Source organism: Protopterus annectens, chromosome 6.part1 (genome assembly GCF_019279795.1).
Source record: "Protopterus annectens isolate FY-2018-M chromosome 6.part1, PAN1.0, whole genome shotgun sequence".
Classification (NCBI taxonomy): Eukaryota; Metazoa; Chordata; order Ceratodontiformes; family Protopteridae; genus Protopterus; species Protopterus annectens.
The window spans coordinates 368,836,854-368,859,559 of NC_056738.1; the positions used below are offsets into that span (position 1 = coordinate 368,836,854).

Sequence of the window (22,706 nt, forward strand, 5' to 3'; positions counted from 1 at the left end):
GCTAACAGTATATGCCTTTCCTCCATTACCCCTTCTCACAAAGGTGCTACTGAAAGTCAGGATGGAGAGACCCCAAATGATACTCATTGCCCCAGACTGGCCACGCCAGCACTGGTACCCACTATTAAGGAATATGGCCCAGGGCCCACCATGGATTCTCCCACAAATTACCCACCTTGCTCACACAGCAAGACAATCAGATACTACACAGCCAGCTCAAATCCTTAAACTTGGCTGCATGGCAAATCACTTAAGCAACCAACCAGCTCCTGTCTCACAAGCGGTTATGGATGTTATTCTGGAGGCCAGGAGGCCCAGCACCAGGAACGCGTACTCAGACAAATGAAAAAGGTTTTGCGCCTGGAACCAAGCTAAAGGCCAAAATACCCTTCAGCCTGACATACCTCAGATTCTGCAATATTTAACTGAGATGTTATACAAAGGGCTTTCTTTTTCACCTATTAAAATCCACGCCTCAGCTATTTCTGCTCACTGCAACACGGATCCTCCCTTATTTTCACATCCACTCCTAAGGCAGTTTCTCAGAGGGGCCAAAAACATTTGGCCTCTCAGGAGAGCACCAACACCTACTTGGGACCTCAACTTTGTTCTGGAAAAACTCACGCTACCTCCTTTTGAGCCAGCTTTCTCAGCTGACTTAAAGTTTATATCATGGAAGACTTCCCTGCTGCTAGCAATTACTTCAGCTAGAAGAGTTTCAGAGCTTTAGAGCCTTTCCTCATTTTTCATCAAGACAGTTTCTCTACGAACTAACCCCTCCTTTATGCCTAAGGTGGTATCCAGTGTGGCTCTAAATCAAACCATCCATTTACCCACCTTCTTTCCAAATCCACAGAACAAAGGAGAAAGACTCCTGCATTCCTTGGACATTCACAGGCAGCTACGTTACTTCTTGGATAAAACTAAGGTTTTCAGAAAATCTGACCAACTTTTTGTATCCTATGCTACAGCATCACAAGGAAAGGCCATCTCAAAACAGACCATTTCCAAATGGATAGGACATTGCATACATTTTTGCTACACCCACCATGGAAAACCAGTTCCTGCTAGCATAAGGCCCCGCTCTATCAGGGCAGCAGCTACATCTACAGCCTTCCTCAGGGGGGTGCCAACCAAGGATATTCTGGAAGCTGCAACTTGGAGTTCAGTACATACCTTCACCAAAGATTACCACTTACCATTTTACTCTAAGACTAGAACTGGCTTCGCCACTGCAATTTTGCAGGGCCTTCTAGCCTCCTCTAACCCTGTTTGACTCCACCTCCCTTCCTTAGCTTTGGGATTCTACCCAAGTGTGATGACTGCAGCAGGGTAACACGATGAACATAGTACAGTTTTGTACCTACCATAAATGTAGATGTCGAGTATATACCCTGCTGCAGTCCAGGTTACCCTCCCTCCATCCCCTCTGAACTAGCTGAACTTATCTCTACCACTCTGTCCTATACTACCTCTGTGGTGTATTTGCTTGTGCCTAAGGGTTTTGTTTTATTTTTCATATAGCTTCCCTGCTATTTCAAATGACTAAATTACTGTACTGTTAAAAAAAAAAATATGAATATATAGCTTAGGCTATTTGTTTTTTACCTGTTTTTTTTTCGCTGTATTTTCTACTACACTAAAATGTATGCATTGTTGCTTAAATGTTTAACCTTGTTTTAATTGTGGAGCTTTTCTCCCCGGGCCTCCACTGAAAATGGAAATTATCCAGCTGGACTAGCCCGGTCAACAAATGTAAAATAAAATAAAAAATAAAATAAAATAAATAAATAAATAAATACATGCGTGTATATATATATATATATTTTTTTTTTTTTTTTTTTGCCTACCTATTAGGGGCACTTGACATCTGAGGCAAGAAAAGCTGAAGAAAATGGCGTTGGATGCCTCTGATATACCCCTGGCGCTCTGACGTCAGGGAAGAAGCGACAGCAACCGATGCCAGACCAAGACTTTGGAATTCGGGCCGACTGCGGGACTGCCTGACGGCAGGATAACCCAAGTGTGATGACTGCAGCAGGGTATACACTCGAACATCTACATTTATGGTAGGTACAAAACTGTACTTTTTCAGATGTACATGTCCAGTAGAAAGGGGAAGTGTGCTTGTGGGAGACAAATTCATCACAAGGATACGCACAATCAGTACGTTTTTTGCTTAGGTGAAGCCCATGACCATATGTCTTATTCGATCTGTAAATCTTTTGTACCAAAAACTCTTATCAGCCGTCTGGCTGCTTTGAAACTATATTGTTGAAATGATATTTGGAAAACCAAAGACTTCGGCGCCTAGTGCTAGGAATGGAGGGTGGAGCAGGCACTTCCGATGAGCCACCTTGGAAGAAGCCCAAAAAAGTTAGGCCCAATTCCCACCCTGCATCTCAGGCATCCGGTGAGGCTCTTGAGGCATAAGAAAGCTCGGTTCTTCATCGGACCTCCATTTCTCAACCTATATGCTAGGAACATCAGTGGAAGCCAGGTTGGCGGAAACTATGAGTACGTCCGCTGAGGTAGAACAGCCATCAGCTCCTGATGGCGGAGGAGAACCATGGCTCGTGGTGTCAGAGATGCCTACTCCTACCCTACCATTCTCCCAGACCACGGCTGCTAAACAGACACAGCCATCCACTCCTCTGAAGAGGAAACAGAAGATGAAACACTCAGAACAACAAGCTGTTCCTGGGTGGAAAGTTTTTTCTCAGATCCTTTTCGGGGTATTTCAGGCCCTTCAGACACAACTACCCCAGTCTGCTGTCCCTCCATTGCAGGCCTTGTAGGTATCAGAGGAAGAATATTCCTCCTCTGAGGAATCCTTGATCTACTCCTCACAGATTGATTCCCCAAAGGACTTTATCTTTCCTGAGGAAGAGGATTCCATCAGCCCTGAGTCTCCAGGAGATGAGTTCACTTTTGGAGATACTATCCCTCTTATGAGGGAACATTTTAAATGGCAGGCCTCGGATGTCTCTGACACAAAGAAGAGGTTCTTTGATTTACTCCAAATGGAGGAACCCTCCCCTTCTGCTGTCTTCCCTTTACTTCCGGGATTTCAAGATGCCTTTCTGGCTGCTTCCCAGGCCCCTGATTCCCAACCTCCAGCTGCCAAATGTCCAGACCGGTTCTACAAAGTGCCTCAAGACACTCAGTTGCTTTTTAAGAACCCTTCAGCAAACCCTGCAGTAATAGAAGTTTCTACTTATAAATCGTCCAGACAGCTCCCTTCTTCTCTTTACCCTACTGACAAGGACAGTAAGTTCATGGCTAGACTAGGTAAGAAGGTCTGTACCTCCTCTACTCTTGCTATTAGTGCCCTTAATTACCAAACCCACATGACAAGATTTGTCTTGGACACTCCCTCCAAGGCCTCAGCACTCCTACCTGAGGTAGTAGACTCGGCTGACAAGACACAACTCAACACCCTTCTTTCCACAGCATCCCAAGTGACTAGGCACTCCATAAAGTGCAGCTATGATGCTGTGGAAGCCTCCTCAAAATTGCCAGCTTCTGGATCTGTTCTGAGGATATATTCCTGAGTGAGACTACAAGCCCTACTTTTGGATGTTCAAACCAAATTGCTAGACACCCCTCTGGATAATAAGGCTCTCTTCATACAAGCCTCAGCAGAAATACTCAAATCCCTTCAAGAAAAGGGAAAGGAATTAGAAAATCTGAAACATTTGCTGGTGTCACCTATCCCCAGATACCACAGGAATTATCCACAAAGCACTAGCTTCCTTAGGAGGCAGTCTGCTCATTCTGCTCCACCCCAGGCAAAGGGAAGAAGGCAACCTAGGAAACACTCCACTCCTAGAACTCCCTCCCCCCCCACGCCTCTTCCACTTCTTTTCAGAGTCGATCTGACCAGACCAGACCACCTACACTGTGATTCAAAGTCTCTACATCCCAACACCCCCATCTCCCTTCATCTCACCCTTTCCCTATCCTCCTGGCGGAAGATCACATCAGAAAAATGGGTCCTCTTCATTATTCAGAGAGGTTACTTTATGACTTGGTGGACATTGACTCCTTCTAGGGGATACCCCAACCTGCATCAAACCAGATTCATCTCTTCCCCTTCATTCTCCACCAATTACAGGCTCAGGGCACCATAGAAAGGGTACCTACCCAACAGAGAAACATGGGCTATTACTCAAGAGTGTTTCTTTTCCCAAGGAAAGATGGTCCTTAGAGACCAGTTCTAGATTTATCTCTTCTGAACCTTTTCCTCAAGGTCCACACCTTCAGAATGCTGACCTTGCAGCTACTCTTCCGTCTTATCTCAAACCAGACCTTCATGGTAGGTCTGGATTTGAAGGGCACCTACCTTCATATTCCCATACACCCAGACTACAGGAAATTCCTACTCTTTTCAGTAGGTTCCTTGCATTTTCAATTCTCAGCATTATCTTTTGGGCTTTCCACAGCACCTCAGTATTTACAGAGTGCCTAGCTCCAATGTTTGCCCACAGCATAACTCGGAATTCAAATATACCCATACCTAGATGACCTGTTAATACTTCACCAGGACTGTCAAACCCTATACCACCACCTGCAAAGGGTGACCTTTACCCTGGCAGAGTTAGGGTTCACTGTAAATAAGGTAAAATCCCACCTGACTCTCACTCAAGACCTAATTTTCTTTGGGTGCAGGATCAGAACAGACAGGATGACAGTCTTCATACCAGATCAGAGGATAACAGGCCTCACCCTGTACTTCAAAAACCTTCTCAGTCAATCTCATTTACCAGCCAGAGAATTCCTAAGAGTCTTGGGCCACATGGCATCCCTGATATCCATGCTCCCTCTGGGAAGACTACATATGAGGAAGATCCAGTGGGTTCTGAAACCTCAGTGGAGCCAGCACTTTCACCCTCTGGATATCCCTCTCCTACCATGCCTCAAGAAAGAACTACAATGGTGGATTTTCTGCTATCAACCACAACCAGGGCATTCCCCTACAGGTACCTCCCCATCACAGCAGATCTTTGCAGACGCCACAGATATAGGGTGGGGAGCGGTGCTTGTGCACAACCAAAAACAAAATACTGTGCAGGGAAAATGGTGTACTCTCAGACAAAGGGACATATCAACATCAAAGAAATGAGTGCACATTCTCTAGCCCTGAAAACCTTCCAACAAGATCTGGTGTCAGGCACATTGAAAGTAATCACAGACAATACAACTGTCCTGTGGTACATAAACAAGCAGGGGGGATGAGATCTTACCCTCTCTGCAGTCTGGCCATTCAAATTTGGACCTTAGCATCAACGCTGCATATCCACCTGCAAGCAGTGTACATCCCTTCAGCAGAGAATGTTACGGCAGACACTCTCAGCAGCACTTCTGCACCCTCTCACGAATGGATGCTTCACAGATAGGTGTTCCTGGATCTTATTCACTGGTGGGATGTTCCGCAAGCAGATCTGTTTGTCTCCTCCCAGAAAGACAGATGCCTCTATTTTGCACAAGGAATCCACATCCCCAACCTTGGAAGGTGGACACCTTCTCTTTTTCTTGGGCGGGGATGTATCTCTATTCCTTCCCCCCCTTCACACTAATTCAGAAGGTTCTTCTGAAGATTGAGGGACAAACCAAAAATCCTACTGGTGCCCCCCTTTTGGCCAAGACAGCATTGGTTTCCCCTTCTCCTCCTTTTAGCCAAGGGCAATCATCACAGTTTACTTCACGAATTAGATCTACTCACACAGAACAGGGGATCCCTAGTACACACTCGGGTGACTAACCTCAGACTGACCTTATGGGTGATAGGGTTCTAATCCCCTTCAGACACCCTTACTCAGAGGACGTACTCAATGTTCTGCAAAAGGCCAGAAAGCTTAGCACTAGGAGAAACTATGTATCAAAAAGGAAAAGATTCTCCAGCTGGTATCAAAAGAAAAAACAGGACCCTTTTCTCATTCCTGTACCTATGGTCTTTTCTTATTTGTGTGAGCTACTTCATTCAGGACTAACATATTCCTCAGTTAAGGTCCACTTGTATGCGATTTCAGCTTGTCTGCTCTTGACTCCTCCTTTGGCATCTAGATTGGAAGTTAAGCTATTTTTGAAAGGGGTCCTCCACATCAGACCCCCTTGAAAACCTATACCTCCACCTTGGGACTTAAATTTTGTACTTGAGAAGCTTACATTACCACCTTTTGAGCCAGCACACTCAGCATCCCTCAAACTATGTTCCTTGAAAACAGTTTGCTGGTGGCTGTCACCACCAGGAGGGTATCAGAAATACAAGCCCTGATGGCCATTTCTCTTAACCTTATCTTCCATAAAGACAGAATCTCTCTTAGGACTAATCCTTCCTTCATGCCTAAGGTGGTTAATAAGCTCTCACTAAATCAGACCATTAACCTCCCTGTTTTCTACCCTTCTGCCCTCAACCTCAGAATTCCTCATAAAGGACTCTACATTCCTTAGATGCCCACAGACAACTTAGGTTTGGATTTGTGTAGGTAATACCTATCAGGAAATCTGACCAACTGTTCATCTCCTTTCACCCAAGGGCTTTAGAAAAGGCAGTCTCTAAACAGACTATATCTTCTTGGATCTCCAAGATCATCTGTACGTGTTTTTCCCTTCATGGCAAAGTTTTATCTAGGAATGTTGAAGCCCATTCCACCAGAGCAGCTGGGAAAGACTGCGCCTCTATCCTAGAAGCAGCTACTTGGGCATCACTTCATACTTTTACCAAGTATTACAAATTAGATTTGATCTCCAGGGCTAGAACTGCCTTTGTCAAATCTATCCTACAAGGTCTCATGGACCAAGGACCACATCCTTCCACCCAGTCTCATACCCAACAGCTCTGGTACTCTCCCTACTGTTATGAATACTGCAACATGAGAATAGAAGGACATAGAATAGTTGTGTAAGAATTTACCATAACTTTAAACGTCATTCTCTTCCGTGTTGCAGTATTCAGTCCCTCCCTCCTACCCCCCTCTTGTTTTCTCTCTCTACCTTTTCACCTGTTATTTCCTGGGGGGACATTGTCCCCCATCCAGGTAACCTCAGCAGCAGACACGGGCCTTTAAGGCACACCCTGGTCTGGTCCTACATGTGAGTCTGAAACTTTTTTTTTTATCTCTCCTCCTCTTACCTGACAAGGGTACTATTGTTTGCGGCAGTCCATTCTGAAGGGGTTACATGCAAACATCACTTTTATGGCCTACGTCGGTTTATGACTCTGACACCAGACGTCGCACGTACCTCCACCTCCAAAGACTTTGGTATACTGGCCTGATGTCAGGTGCTGCAGGCAGCAGCCTCCCTACTGTTATGAATACTGCAACATGGAAAAGAAGAACATCTAAGGTTATGGTAAGTTCTTACACAACTATTCTTTCCTCTCTGTCACCCATGTAGAATGGGTGAGTCATGATTTGCCCCTGCAGGTGGGCCTTCCCCCTCCAGGGAAAGAATGGCCTATTCAGTCTGTGACATCAAAGACTGCTTCTTCCTCCCAGAGCCTTGAACTAAGACATTTGATATTTAGCTCAGTGGATGTTATTAATATCAAGTTTCCCTAACTGGATGAAGCTAGGATGACATGAATGTCATCACCCATGTCATCCTGCCTTGTAAGCCAAGGGCATTTATGTCTCCTTAGCCTCTGTGTGTCAAAGGAAATAAACGGTCCCTGATAAAAGAATAAGGTATTAGTAAAGAAAGTGAGAACAGCAGTAGGATCGTGTTTACTGTACAAAGTGACCATTCTGTAGAGCTTAAAGTAACTTGTAACACAGGTTCATGGGTAGGTACTAGGCTATTGGCCCTAGGGCCTATATAAGCCTAGCCAATAAATGTACCTTGGCTTTCGCCACCCAAGAAAATTATTTTCCTGTGCCCCTGTCTAGCCGAGCCACATAACTGCTCCCCGGGGTGAATTTCCTATCTCCCATCCAATCATCAAGATTTTTCTTGAAGAGTGCTAATGAGGAGCTTTGTTTGATATAGATAGGTAGTTTGTTGCAGAGTATGGGAAGTCTCTGGGACAGGAATCTATCCCTCGAGCATGTTCTATTTATTGTGGTGACAAGGTTTAGGTCCCTAGAGCATGTAGCTTGGAGGGATTGGGATTTCTTTAAGTGGAGCATGTCCAACAGCTCTGGGTTTGACATAGCTTTGTATGTTAGGCAGAGATCGCCTCTGAGCAGGCGATATGCAACGGAGTAAATCTGGAGTTTTTTTAGATGGTCTGCGTAGGGCATCTTTTTGAGGCTGATAATCCTCTTTGTGAGTTATTTCTGTGGCCTTTCCAGTTGTTGTAGATGTCTTGTGAGGTACATACCAAAAGTGGCGCTGTATTCTATAATGGGTCTAATGAGTGATGAGTCGAGGGGAACAATGACCTCTTTTTTCCTGGATGAGAAACCTTTTGTGATGAGGTGTGTCACGTAGAAGGATTTCCTGACTAGATAGCTAGTTTCTTTTCAGTGAAAGGGCAGATTATTACTATCAGTGTAGGAGGTATAATTGTTTTGAATGACCATGTTGATAGAACCACACAGTGGTCATTAGGCTGTTAGGTAGTGTGTGTATGCTGAACCAGTAGTGGGAGATACTGCTGATAGATAAGTCTGACTGAGTTATTATGAGAATGGTGGATGGGCCTACTAGAGAATTTTGCTAACTGCTCAAGGTCTTTTGAGCAGGCATCTATTTCATGTTTTTTTTAGTTCTAAAGAAAACAAAGAACCTCAAACCAGTTCTGGGATTTAAGTAAGGTAAACCAAGTCATCAAAAAGACCAAGTGCGGATGGTCACAGTCCAGTCCGTCTTACCACTCCTGAAGAAACAATTGGATATGCTTGAAAGACCTCAAGAATGCTTACCATCATATTGAGATAGATCGACATTCCAGGAGGTTTCTTCATTTCTAAGTGGATGCCAGTTATTTCCAGTTCAGGGCCATGCCATTTAGTCTCACTGTAGCCCCCGGGTGTTTACCAAATGCAAGGAAGTGGTCACAGCCTGGCTTCGGCTGCAGGGATTTCAGGTCTTTCCATACCTGGATGATTGGCGCCTCACCGGCCCCACAAGGGCATCGTTGATCTCTGCCAGAGACTCCTTACTCCAGCTGTGCCACAACTTAGACATCACGTCAGTTATCCAAAATCGAGCCTTCAGCCTGTTCAAGTTCTAGAGTTTATGGATGTCATTTAGAAATGATCCACCAAATCACCAGGCTCCCAAGCTCCAGAAATTTCAGCTGTTGGGTTCAGGCCCTGTCTGTGCTTTCAACTCTGAAACCACTGGCACACAGAGTTATGAAGCTTCTGGGTCATATGGCAGCATCATTAGGGTTATTTTCTGTAGCCAAATATCACATGAGAGCCTTGCATTGGACTCAGTTGTGCTTCCTACTCATCATTTGGATTTCCCTCTATGGTTAACAAAAATGTGTCATGAGCAGATTCACTGGCGGCTGCAGCCTCCTTGGTAACCGAAGGGAGACCGTTTGAGTAATTCCTTCTCCTATGGCCACAGTCACCCCAGATGCCTCCCTCTTGGGGTGGGAGTGAGGTAGTATTTCGAAGGAAGGACAGATCAAGGGTCCTGCTCTTCCACAGAGGCCCACATTCACATCAGCGTTTTAGAGATGACGGCAGTCATCCTTGCATTGCAGGCTTTTCAAGCTGCCTTTCCTCATTTGTGATTGTGGTACAGACAGGCAATATGTCTGTCATCTGGTATCTTAACAAATGGGGGGAAAACGTTGTTATCCTCTTTGTTGGGAGACCATGAGAGTTTGGCAGTGGGCGATATCTTCTCACTGGTTTCTGGTGGCAGTGCACATCCCAGGAAAGTCTAACATTCTGGCCAACAGCCTCAGCGGGAATATTCTGTTACTTCATGAGTGGTCATAAATCCAACAGTGGCAGCTTATATTTTTCTGTTTTGGGGCACTGCGTGTTGTGATCTGTTTGCTTCCCCATCCAACCAAGTGCTGCAGCTGTTATGCTGTTTTTCTCCCTTCAGAACAACCATCTGAGGATGCTGTGGTGCTTGTTTGGCCACCGGGACTTCTTTATGCTTATCCTGCAATACCCTTAATGGTAAAGTTTCTACAGGAAGCAGCCTTCTGCAGAGCTACAGTGATCCTCATTGCTCCCTTTTGGCCTCATCCGGTGTGGTTTCCCTTCCTTTGGCCTCTTTTAAAAAGTACACTCCCTGGGTACTAGATTCTATTCCAGATCTCATTTCTCATCCAGCAGGTCTGGATCCCCCTAATCTTCATTCATTCCTCCTATTCTCTTGATGGCCAGAAATCCCAAACTTTCACAGACGGTTGTCCATGTATTGTTTCCTTCTTAGAAGGAATTCACTAGAAAAGTGTATTCCAGTAAGTGGAAAAGGTTTGTCTTGTGGGCAGAGGCTCGGAAACTTTACCCTTTTTTCTGTCCCTTTGGAATCTGTTTTGGATTTTCTAGCTGAGTTGTTTTGTTGAGGTTCAGGTTTTTCTGCTGTTAAAGTGCAGTTAGCGCCCATTTCTAACTTTCACATTGGCAAAGTTAGTGTGCTTTTTGCTTGTCTCAAGATCGTTAAGGCATTCTTCAAAGGTACTTTTTTACTCTGTCCCCACTACAGGATCCAGTTCCTTCCAAGGATCTACCCATCGTTCTACAGGTCCTTGCAGGCCCTCCATTTGAAACCTTCATGTGCTTCAGACTTGAAGCTCTTGACTTGGAAAACTTTGTTTTTGGCGGTGGTTACCTCTGCAAGAAGTTTTTAGAGTTGAAAGTGCTAGATTTTTCACCCTCTTATTTGGTGTTCCCACAAAGACAGGGTTTCTCTTAATACAAACCCTTCCTTTCTGCCTAGGGTAGCTTCCGTGAATGACTGTAATAGTTTGATTCTTCTTCCTGTGTTTTCTCCCAGTTTCTCCAACAAAAGTGAATGCATTTTGTTTTGATTGGATGTATATAGGCAATTGAGATTCTGTTTGGACGGTACAAAAACTTTCAGAAAATCCAGTCAGTTGTTTGTCTCCTTTTCAAAATACAGGTTGTGCTTTTCTTGTGTCTAAAGTAATTTTATCCAAGTGGCTGTGTAAAAGTTGTGTAAGCATTTTTGTGTACTTGTTGAATATTAGAAGATTTTATGTTATGTAAATGAATCCAAAATTTGGTACTTCCATAGTGTTTGTTTGTCTTTTCGGCTTTTCCTGGTTATGGGTCGCCACAGCGGAACTCCAGTCCGCTAATGATTGGCAGTAGATTTTTTTATGGTGCCAAGTTGCCAGCTCGATGCCCAACCTTCAGCGAAGGCACGCCCATTCACGCATGTCTTTCGGAGGTCACTCGACCACTGGGCGGACATGCAGACTCCACACTGAAGGCACTTCAGTCGTGAATCGAACAGGAGAACCTCTTGCTGTGAGTCAACGACGATACCGCTGTACCACCGCAGCTTGTTGTACTTCCATAGTATTTGATGTATTTTATTTAGGTTCATAGATTGGTACTGAGCTATCTGCCCGAAGGCATATATTAGCCCAGCCACGTTGTGCGGTATTCACAGCCCCTTTAGTAGTTCCCTAGACCCTTTTACTAGCAGCTAGTACCCTTGGCCCCTATCTAGTAGTGTTGTTGGTATGATCCCCGGTGTGAACTTTGTTACCCATCCAGTCATCAAGGTTCCTCTTGAAGAGTGATAGTGAGGGGCTCTGTCTTGTGTAGATCGAGACCCTGTTCCATAGTAAGGGAAGTCTCTGCAAAGGGAATCTGTCCCTCCAGCATGTTCTATTCATTGTTGTGTTGAGGTGTATATCCCTAGAGCGTGTAGCTCGAGTAGACTTGGTTTTGCTAAGATGGAGCATGTTCAACAATTCTGGGTTGGACATGGCTCTGTACGTTAGACAGAAATCGCCTCTGAGAAAGCGGTATGCAACAGACAACAGTCTTAGCTTTTTCAATCGTGCTGCATAGGGCAACTGTTTGAGGCCAGTAATTCTCTTGATTAGGTACCTCTGTGGTGTCTCCAGCTGCTGGAGATGTCTAGCCAGGTACATTCCAATTGGTGCATTGTACTCAATAATGGGTCTGATGAGGGAAGAGTAGAGGGGCACCATTACATCCTTAGATCTTGATGCGAACCCTTTCATGATCAGATGGGTCACATAGAAGGATTTTCTAACCACTTTGGCAACATGGTTATCAAAGGAAAGCTGGCTATCTACTTGGGTCCCTAGATCCTTTATTTCTTATTCAGATTTCAGGGGATTACCTCCTATGTTGTAGTTTGCGGGTACTCTGTCTTTTCCAAAGGGGATTACTACACATTTTTTTGCATTTAGCTTGAGACCATGGCTTTGACACCATGCATCAGTCTCATTTAGGCCCTTCTGGAGGATCTCCATGTCGGCCGGAGACTCTGTTATAGCACCCAGTTTGCAGTCGTCCGCAAACTTAGTCAGCCACAGCCCTTCCGTGCTTGCCTGTACTTCTGAGAAGTATATGCCAAACAGGAGGGGCCCCAGGACAGAGCCCTGAGGCACACCACTTGTTACTGGTCTGGATTCTGACATAGATCCCACTACTCTTACTTTATGGGATCTGTCTGAGAGCCAGTTTGCGATCCATCTTGTGACGTAAGGGTTTATGCCCAGGCTGGTGAGCTTATCAATAATACCCGAATGGGGAATGGTGTCAAATGCTTTAGCAAGGTCAAGGTAAGCCGTGTGTACCTCCTTTCCCTTATCTATAGCCTGAGTAACTGTCTCAAAGAAATCCACCAGGTTCAGGAGGCATGATCTGCCCTTGATGAAGCCGAACTGTGTGGGGTCCAGCGACTGGAGGTTCCCAATCTCTCCATTTATGAGTTCCATAATGATTCGCTCCATAGCCTTACAGATCAGACTGGTCAGGCTTATTGGTTGGTAGTTTCCAGGGTCAGTTGTGGCCCCACCCTTGTGTAGTGGGACAACCGTTGCCGTGCGCCATACTATGGGCACATATCCTGTGGAGAGGCTGAGACTGAACAGGGTATTAAGATGCGGGGTTAATTCCTTTTGGAGCTCGCGTATGACACAGCCTGGGACACCATCTGGTCCCATGGAGGCAGTGTTTTTAGCTTTAGATAGAGCCTTGTTAACCAACATATCAGTAATAATTGGACTTACACAATCCCCTGGAATGGTAATAGGCTCTGTAGGTGGTGGTGGTGGGGAATTTGCACTGAAGCTGTCAGCCAAGATGTTGGCAATGTCAGAAGGGTCAGTGTATTTTGTTCCATTTTGTACTAGCTCAGAACAGACCTGAGCGTTGCCATTTAGGTTTTTGACCTAGCCATAGAAGGCCTTATGGTTATCCTTGGCAACTTTCTTTTCAAAATTAGCTGTAGTTGACTTGATGAGGGCCTTCAATTTCTTACTAATGCTGATCAGGGATGATTTTTCTACTTGAGATTTGGCCTTTTTTGTGTAAGTCTCCTCCTTTTTATTGTAAAGTTTGCTTATGGCCGGGGTCCACCAGACTGGTTTCTTCTTGCTTAAGGAAGGAGTCTTGGTTTTATTTGGGATAGCACGGTCCATGCAATCCTGAAGATGCATATAGCGTGCCTTGGTGTAGGATTCCGCATCCTGGATATCATTATCCTTCTGCAAGGGAATAGTGAAGCTTTCCACTTCGGATGCAAGTAGTTTGAAGTTTGCTTTGGAAAGGTTTTTGACTATGTTTTTTTGACTGGGGGAGGTGGAGGGGTGAGGATGTCCAGGGTTATCAGTTTGTGGTTGGATCTGACCAAGGAGGAAGTGATAACGGGTGTGGCACAGTTGGCACCCATATTTGTGATGATTAAATCAAATATGTTGTCCCTAGTGGGGGAACATATTAGTTGTTCAAGGGCATTTGAATTTATAAATTCTATGAATCGCTGAGCATAGGAGTTGGAACATTGGTAGTTCGCCCAGTCTATACCAGGGTAGTTGAAATCACCCAAGATTATGGTGTTGGGTAGGACCTTTATATTTTCCAATGTCTCAAGGAATGCAGAGTGAGCATCTTGGGACATGGTAGGCGATCTATAACTGGCTACGACTTGAAATGTGATTTTGCCTGCTGATAGTTGTGCATGGTTGATCTCTGGGGCATCATGCTGAGCTACTAACATGGAAATATGGGTATCCTTGATGGATATGGATACACCTCCGCCCTTTGTACTGCGATCCGGTAACTGAGGCCGGAAGGTATGATATGAATTGTAACCTGGCAGTGCTGGGGTGCTCTCTTGAGCCTTGAACCAGGTTTCTGTCACTGCACAAACATTGATTTTCTCTATGCTGAGGAGACCCTCGAGTGTGTGCATTTTGAGGTTGAGACTTCTGGCGTTGAGTAGCATTACCCTTAGTTTTTGGTTACCTGTGCTGGTTACGTTGGTTTGTACTTTGAGCCTTGCCTAAAAAAAGCAGTATGGGGATGGCAAGAGCCTTGGCCAGTATTTGAAAACCTAGGTGCGACTGGTGCAACCCATCTCTGGCAAAACAGCAAGGCTTGTCTATCATGTCATCCCAGGCAGACAGAGACTGGATCCCCTTAGAATGACACCAGAAGCTTAGCCAATTGTCGAAATTTATCATTTTGTCTTTGTATTGTGGTATCATTCTAGGTGAAGGTAGTATGCTACTCAAGGTCAGGGTCATACCAGCTTGGGCTACATGATCAGAGAGCTCCTCAATGTCTCTTTTCATGTAGTCCAGTGAGGTACGTCTTAGATCATTCACACCAACATGTACAATGACAGCGTCATACTTGTACTTGTTCTGGAGTGACCTAAGTGCTTGTGTTATGTGGCGGATCCGAGTACCCGACAGGCAGCTGACAGTAACCTTCTCCTTGTTCGGCCTGATGAGTGGAACATCCGTGTGCCTTACTATAGAGTCTCCTATTACTAGCGTGTTAGGTATGATGTTTTGCCTTAAGGGCTGTTGTGAGGCACACTGCTGAGGTGAATTATGTGTTTTCTGGCTTGTGTTTGGGGGTGCAGGTTGCTTGCTTGTCTGCTTTGGAGGGCACTGTATCTTTTTCAGATTGGTACCTAGTTCCTCCGAATATGTTTTTGTGTATTTATGCGTTTGTTTTGCCGGTTCTTGTTTTGTAGATTCATGTGTGACAGGTGGTGTGATGCAAGTGTGTCCCTTATCCTCTTGACTGTCTGTTACAGTCATGGGTTGAGAGCGCTCAGCCTCCAGTCTGACTGTGTATTTGCATCTCTCACAAGTGTTTGTGTCTAGAGGTAAGAGGAGAGGGCTGTCTGTATACATGAGGCAGTTGTGACATTGCCTCAGGATGCCCAATTCCACCAGATGAACTGGAGAGTACACCTGAAGCTGCCCTCTGGACATGCTTTGAAGAGTAAATTGAACTCAAGTCCTGTGGATGATCGAGGGTCTTATGCTATATTATAATAGTGCTGTCTAGGAAATTTGGAGAATAATAGTGCTGTCTAGGAGATTAGGACAAGTGCTGATTTCTGTTTTGCAAATGCTGCAATAAGAGCAGCTGATCTGAAGCACCTGATTTGAGGCTTGCCTAGTTCTAAGGGAAAATTTACAGCGCAGACTTTGTGGGGCCGGGAATAGTATACCCCAACTAACCGGCGCTGCCAGACGCTTCTCTGTGCGCAAGACCGTGCAAAAAGAGAGTTGCAGGGTTTTTCCTCTAGATAAGCGAGGAAAGTGAGTACAAGAGCTGTTTTTCTCTAAGCAAATGAGAAAAGTAAGTACAAAAATAAGTACAAAAACTGTTTTTCTCTAGGTAATGAGGAAGATAGAGTGCTATAGTAATTAGTAGCTTATTTAGTGCTTACAAGTTCTGAACAAGTGCTGAGCATGAACAAGCAAATTTAAGTGCTAAAACTAAGAATCTGTATCTGCACTAAATGAGTTACAGGACAGAAACAAGTGCAAATACAGGCTTTCAAATCAGAAAGTTGAGAGAGATGGAAGAGATTGCCCAAACGGCCAATAACTACAAATTCTGGGCCAGAACCACTACTTATGTGGTAGACAGGTTACCTAGTGCTTACCACTCCCACTGATTAGCTAGAAGGCTTCCCTCCAACACAGAAAGGCTTGGGGGACTCAGAAGCTTGCATACAGTCCTGGATACAGCAAATCTGTATCTGGAACACTAGTTACAGGAAAGGTAGGAAACAGGCTTACAGTTTTTTTTTTTACAGAAAAGTAGCAAAAGCAGTAGTAAAAAACAATTCACATGCATTGCAAGCTAGCACACTTGAGTATGCAGCAATATTAGACCAAACACAGTTTAAAAAATGCAATTAAATTAAAAAGGACTAAAAGCAAGTGCAGAAAGAGTTTATTAGGTAGAATGTGGTAAAGAGATGGGATGGGGGAGTGTCCAGATCAAATCTACAGTGGGGCGGGCAACTGCAAAAGCCACCAAATTTCTACAAACCAACAATAGGGAGGCTGGGTGGGACAGTTTCAACAGAGATCTAAGCAAAAACTAACAGTACAAACTTTAAAACCAAAAAAATATTCTCAGCTCTGTATATTTGCTGATCAGTCTCTCAGAACAGAGACAACAGTTTCAACACAGATCTAAGCAACAATTAAACTCTATAACCAAAAAAATATATACTCAGCTCTGTATAATTGCAGATAATATGTAAGGCAGTCTCTCAGAACACAGGTTCCAGCAATTTGAATAATTTGCACCTTCTGCACTCAGGTTAAGGTTAAAATGGGTCCAAGGACCAGCTCACCCACCCAGTCAGCAAAGAATAAATAAATTAAATTAATACTCTAGCTTCAGTAGAGGCTCAAGTATCGGTGCAGCTGTGTTGCTGAACAGATTAATTTTAAGATGAAATTTTTCAATAGTTTGTATGTAATGAGGTTTTCTAGGCATTAATGCAAATATATTAGATGCAAGGAAGATGTCAACCGGATGATCTTGGAAGCGCAGCCTCACTAGGGTTTAAAGAGGTAAGCAGTTATACTGATCCTTTAGAAGTAATGTTGGCAAAGGATGCTTTGAAAGGCAAGAATTGTGTGTGTGCGTGTGTGTGTGCGTGTGTGTGTGCGTGTGTGTGTGCGTGTGTGTGTGCGTGTGTGTGTGTGTGTGTGTGTGTGTGTGTGTGTGTGTGTGTGTGTGTGGTGGGGGGGGGGGGGTAGACATAAAGTTCCTGGAGCAGTGAGAGATAACTATATCCACAGCTGAGTGATGACTACATCCACAGCTAGGCTGTGAGTATTCCCTTGAAAATGCACCACTTCAGTTTGATTTCATACATTTTACAAGTATTTCAGCGTAATGTATTGATCTGATTTATGTTTGTTTTCAGGTCAGCTTTTTTCTCTGGAGAAATTGACAAGCCAGCCCAAGGTTTCTTACACAAAGGAGGACGGAAGTCAGTTTCTGTTGCCATCAGCTTAGAAGGTGTGTGCATAATGGACAGAAAGGAAAAGGTAATATGCGTTTAAGTTCATGATAAGGCTTTTTGCTCAGGAATTCATAACATTAAAAGGTATTAACCGTAGGAAATCATTGTTACTCTGGTCAGATCTTTTTTCAGTGGTTGGAAGTCGCTATCAGAGCAAGTGTATGTACTGTCAAACTGTCTGTTAGATGAAGTACCTTTACAACTGAGTGCACTGCATGGCCAACCTAATTATTTTTTCGCTATGCAGAGTGCGCAAGCAGTGGATTGTATTTTGCTAGTGTATTGGTTTCTCCTAAGTTTCAGTCTTTATGCTAAGGACAAATTTTCCATTTTTATATATTCAAGATTTAGGTTTTATTTTTTTGCTCTTTAATCATGACTTCCCAAAAGAAAAATGACAGACAGGTGCTGTGTGGATATCACATTATTCCAAAGATTTTTAATCTGAAATATCTTATTGTTTCAGAGATGCACATTACTGGTAATTGTGACTGTTGTGTTTAATTTTTGTAAAGAAACTTTGATCAGAAGTCAAAGAATTTACAGGCTTATAGAGCATCAGAAGTTGTTTTACTCCTGATCTGGTATGAGGAGTTCCATCCTCCATAAAAAATGTTATAAGAAAACTTTGGCCAGAAGAGGAAGTAATGTTCAGATCTTTAGAGCATTAAGAAATTATTTTAATTCCTGTGTGGTATGAGGAGTTCCATCATTGGTAACAGCAGGAGTTAATGCTGACAGGCATTAGGCAGCTCAATATCTAAAAGTATCCCATGCTAGAAAGCCCCTCGTCTTCACCCATAAAGCTCTGCATGAAGGCTTTCTGTTGTTTGTCCGTTCAGGATAAAACAGACAAACATTTGTGGTTCAGTTCAAGCAGCTTTATCACACACAAACACATCAGGAATGAGGCTTAGTAAGTTAAACTTAAATGAACTTATAAGCAGACTGACTACTACACTCATACATGTTAACAATCTATCTGTTCTCTCAAAGTGGCACTTTTGCCTGTGAGTCTACTTCAGAAACCCAAACGCTCACTTACCCAACTTCCAAAATGCCAAGACGAAAAGGCCGACGACCGCACAACACTGATGTCCTGGAACACCGACTTATCACTCCAGTTAAGTAACCTCTTGGCCATCCTGAAAAAAAGTAAAACCGAAGGAAAGCAAACCCACCCATGTAGGGTCTGCACCCCCATACCCCCCTAACTAAATATATACCAACTTTGAGATCGCACTGCCGTGGTGGTAAGGGGTAAAGTTCAACAGGATGGCCAAGCAGTTACTTACCTGAAGTAGAATATCTGTGTTCCAGAACATCAGTGTTGTGCAGTTGTCGGCCTTTTCGTCTCTGCATTTTGGAAGCCGGGTAAGTGAGCTTTCGGGTTTCTGAAGGGGACCCCTGCCTGCACGTGCTCACTATGTATATGCATGTTCCTACACTTGGAAATGCTTCTTAATGTTACAACACACGCTGTGTTTTACATCCAATAGATCATACACTAAATGACAGTATTCACTGACATGTATTTATACAGAAGTGATCCTTTGACATGCAGTTATACAGAACTAATTCTTTGACATGCAATCATACAAAATTAAACACATGTAAAACAATTGTGTATTTTACATTAGGTCTAGAAATGTGATCTGATCGTGCAACATAAAAAATTAGAATTGTATCTAGCAGTGGGGACTGTCTTCAAGGAATATTCAACTTTGGGGACATCTAGGACATCATCAGGAATGGGAATAGGTACCGAGACGTTCTTCAGTATGAACATTGTGTAGGTCGCTCAGAGATCTAGAGTCTGTATCACAGGTACGATGCTGCGATATTGATTCAGACACTGGAAGAAGAAGCTTACGGATGTCCTTCATGGATGCATCTGCAGTCATAACAAGTGGGTTGTCCTGTCGTCAGGCAGCCCTTCAGTCGGCCGATTCCAAAGTCCGGTCCGCTTCGCTGATGTCGCACTCCACCCGACGCCATCTCTGTTGGTCTTCGGTATAAAGGCATCAGCCGGCGCCATTTTCCTCAGTCTTTCTTGCCGCGTGGCTCAAGCAGAAGCTGTTCGCAAGTGCCGGTCGGTCGGATCCAGAGATTACTTCTGCGAATACTACTCAAGACTTCTAAAGCTAAGTACCCGTTGGGGACTCTTTCTTGCCTCAGCCGATGTCAGAAAAGTTAACAATTGTTTAAACTGTGGGAAACAAATACCTCATAAAGATTTCCACTCTTACTGTCTGCCTTGTTTAGGCCCAGCCCACGACGTAGCAGCCTGTTCGCCTGTGCTTCTTTCAACCGACGAACGCTTAGGCGTCGGTCGGAGTTTGCAGAACAGTTTTTCGGTTCTGATTTTGCGACATTATGCCGTTGGATCCTCCGACTACCCAATCTAGCAAAAACGCAAAGATAAAGACCGACACTCGCGGTCCGCGGTTTCGCCGAAACCACGGTCAAGCAAATCATGAGTGTCTCGGTTTCGCCGAAACCGAGAAAACTGAACAAAGTACAGCTGAACCTATTCCTGCAACTGAGGCCCCTGCTACAACTCTTGAAACGACTTCACAAATTTTACCCACTACGGTGGTTGACTTATCAGACACCATCCCTTGGATGTTTCTACCCCAGCACGTGGTGCTGCTAGGCCTCCAGCAGCCATGTCCATTAAGGCCTTCGCCAGGGCTAAAGCAGCCAAGACTACTAAAACAGTGCCTGTTAAACCACCCACATCCAGGCCCTCTTCTAGTTCTCAAATGCTTACTTTGGCAGAAGATTTAATTTCTTTAATTAGAGGATCTCAATCTCACCCAGACAGGGCCTCTCAGCCCCCAGAGAAGAGACCTAGGGCAGAGCCCCCCAAGCCAGTGTCCTCTGATGATTCTGCTGATGAATCAGACATAACTGACCAGCCAGAGGCTCCCTTCTCCAATTTTGAAGATTCTGATGCTGAAGAATCCATCCCAGCTGCTTCCCCACCAGAAGAATTCTCCTTTGGGGAAACCTTGCATGCCATGCGAGAACAGTTCCAATGGCAGCAACAAGATTTTTCAGACTCCAGAAAAAGACTTAGGACTTTTCTGCACCTCCCACAGCACAGGCCCTTAGCTATACCCCCTGTTCTCTCTGTGGTGGATGATGCTTTCAATGATGTTTGCTCCGCTCCAGATTCTTTACCCCAGCCCCTGCCAAACCAGACAGATTTTACAGGGTGCCAGATACTCATCACCACCTTTACAAGGCTCCACTTGCAGACCCAGAGACTATATCCCAGGGCCCCAAGGCAGTAGCGACCATAGCTTAAAACCCTATTTCTTCTGGAAGGGAAGCAAGGTCATTAGACACAATGGGTTAAAAGGTCTACACTTCAGCTACTCTCTCAGCTAGAGATTTAAACTGTCAGTTTCACATGATACAATACCAAGAGTTTATGCTGGATCAGTTAACTAAAAACTAACCACTGATGAATCTCTTGATAAGAAATATGTATTAGAGATGGTAAATAACATACAACAGGTTAGCAACCATTCCTTAAAATGTGGCTATGATGCACTGGAGGCTTCATTTAGATCAGCCATGACAGGCACAGTGATAAGAAGGCATGCATGGCTAAAGGAACAAGCTTTGCCGGATCATGTTAAAGCTAAGTTGCTAGATGCTCCTATGGACAAGACAAGTTTGTTTGGTACATCTGCCCAGCAGGTTATGAAGAAAATGGAAGAAAAGGCAAAATCTGTTCAAACTGTTAAAGATTTCTTGCAGGTTCAACCCCAAGGTTTAGCAGGAACTGGCCTGCCAAAAATTGGTCCTTTCCTGACTCCACAAAATTTCAAAGGGGCAGGAATAGACGTTCCAGAGGCAGAAATCAATCCAGGGGAGGTGCCTACAGAGGAAGACAGTGGCAAGGTAACAACAGAGGCACAGACACAGCCACTGCCACTACATCAACACAACCACAGTGACTTAACCCTAAATCCGCCTACCAGGGAACAAATAGCAGCTCCTCTAGGCGGAAAGTTAACCTTATTTTCAAAGAACTGGCACTACATAACAAAGGACAAGTGGATTTTACAAACCATAGATCAAGGTTACCGGTTTCACTTCCACACTTTTCCAGTCAAAAGAGGAATGCCAAATCTACCTCCAAATCAAAAACAGAGGCTCTACCAGATAATGGAGCTAGCAAACATGAGAGCTGTGGAAAAAGTGCCAACAGCAGAGCAAGGAAAGGGGTTCTACTCCAGACTATTCCTAGTTCCAAGAAAGGAAAAAGGTTGGAGACCAATTCTCGACCTGTCCACCTTAAATACATACATCATTGTCCCAAAATTCAAAATGCTGACCCTACAGCAACTTCTTCCCATGCTGGGCAAGGAGTCTTGGCTGGTAACTCTAGATCTCAAGGAGGCATACCTGCACGTCCCCATTCGACCAATCTGCAGAAGATACCTCAGATTTCTTGCAGGATCAGAGCACTATCAATTCTCAGCATTGCCCTTTGGCTTATCTACTGCGCCCAGAGTATTCACAAAATGCCTGGCATCAGTAATCGCCCATTGCAGACTTCAGGAATTCAAATTTACCCATACCTGGACGACTGCCTGCTACAAGGGACAACAAAAGCAAGCTGACAACAGATTTACAAAGGGTCATTTACTTGCTACAAGCACTGGGATACACAGTCAATTTACAAAAGTCAAGGCTGATACCATCCCAAACAAGGACATTCTTGGGCGGAATTGGACACAGTAAAACAAATGGCATTCCTGACTACAGAAAAACAAAAAGAACTCCCTCTATACTTCTTGGCACTAACAAAGCTGAACAAGTTAACAGCAAGAAAAGTACTGCAGGCCTTGGGCTTCATGGCATCATGCATAATCTTGGTTCCATTTGCCAGATTACATATGAGAAAACTACAGTGGTACCTAAAGAATTTATGGTCCCAACACAGACACAGTCTAGAAACAGAAATCCTACTAATTCCATGCTTAAAACAGGAGTTCCTATGGTGGGCTCAGGCATGCCAGTCAAACCCAGGCCTACCCTTTCGCAGATGTCAAGCAAGCCAGACCATCACAACAGACGCTTCAGACCTAGGATGGGGGGCCCACATGCTGGACAAATGCGTGCAAGGATTGTGGACACAGGATCAACTTCAACTGCACATCAACCTAAAGGAAATGCTGGCAGTAAAACTGGCAATCCAAAAGTTCAAACCATTTCTCAAAGAGGGCCAGTTGATGATAAGG

At 44.3% G+C, this 22,706-nt stretch overlaps 1 protein-coding gene across 1 annotated transcript in view; it reads left to right on the forward strand.

Moving 5' to 3' along the window:
- The window catches only part of FRMD8 (FERM domain containing 8), a 1,254,366-nt gene that overhangs the window by 780,342 nt on the left and 451,318 nt on the right, over positions 1 to 22,706 (forward strand). Inside the window, exon 8 of the mRNA XM_044075785.1 lies at positions 17,347 to 17,470. Coding sequence (XP_043931720.1) covers positions 17,347 to 17,470 — 124 coding nt within the window. The remainder of the gene's footprint in view (positions 1 to 17,346; positions 17,471 to 22,706) is intronic.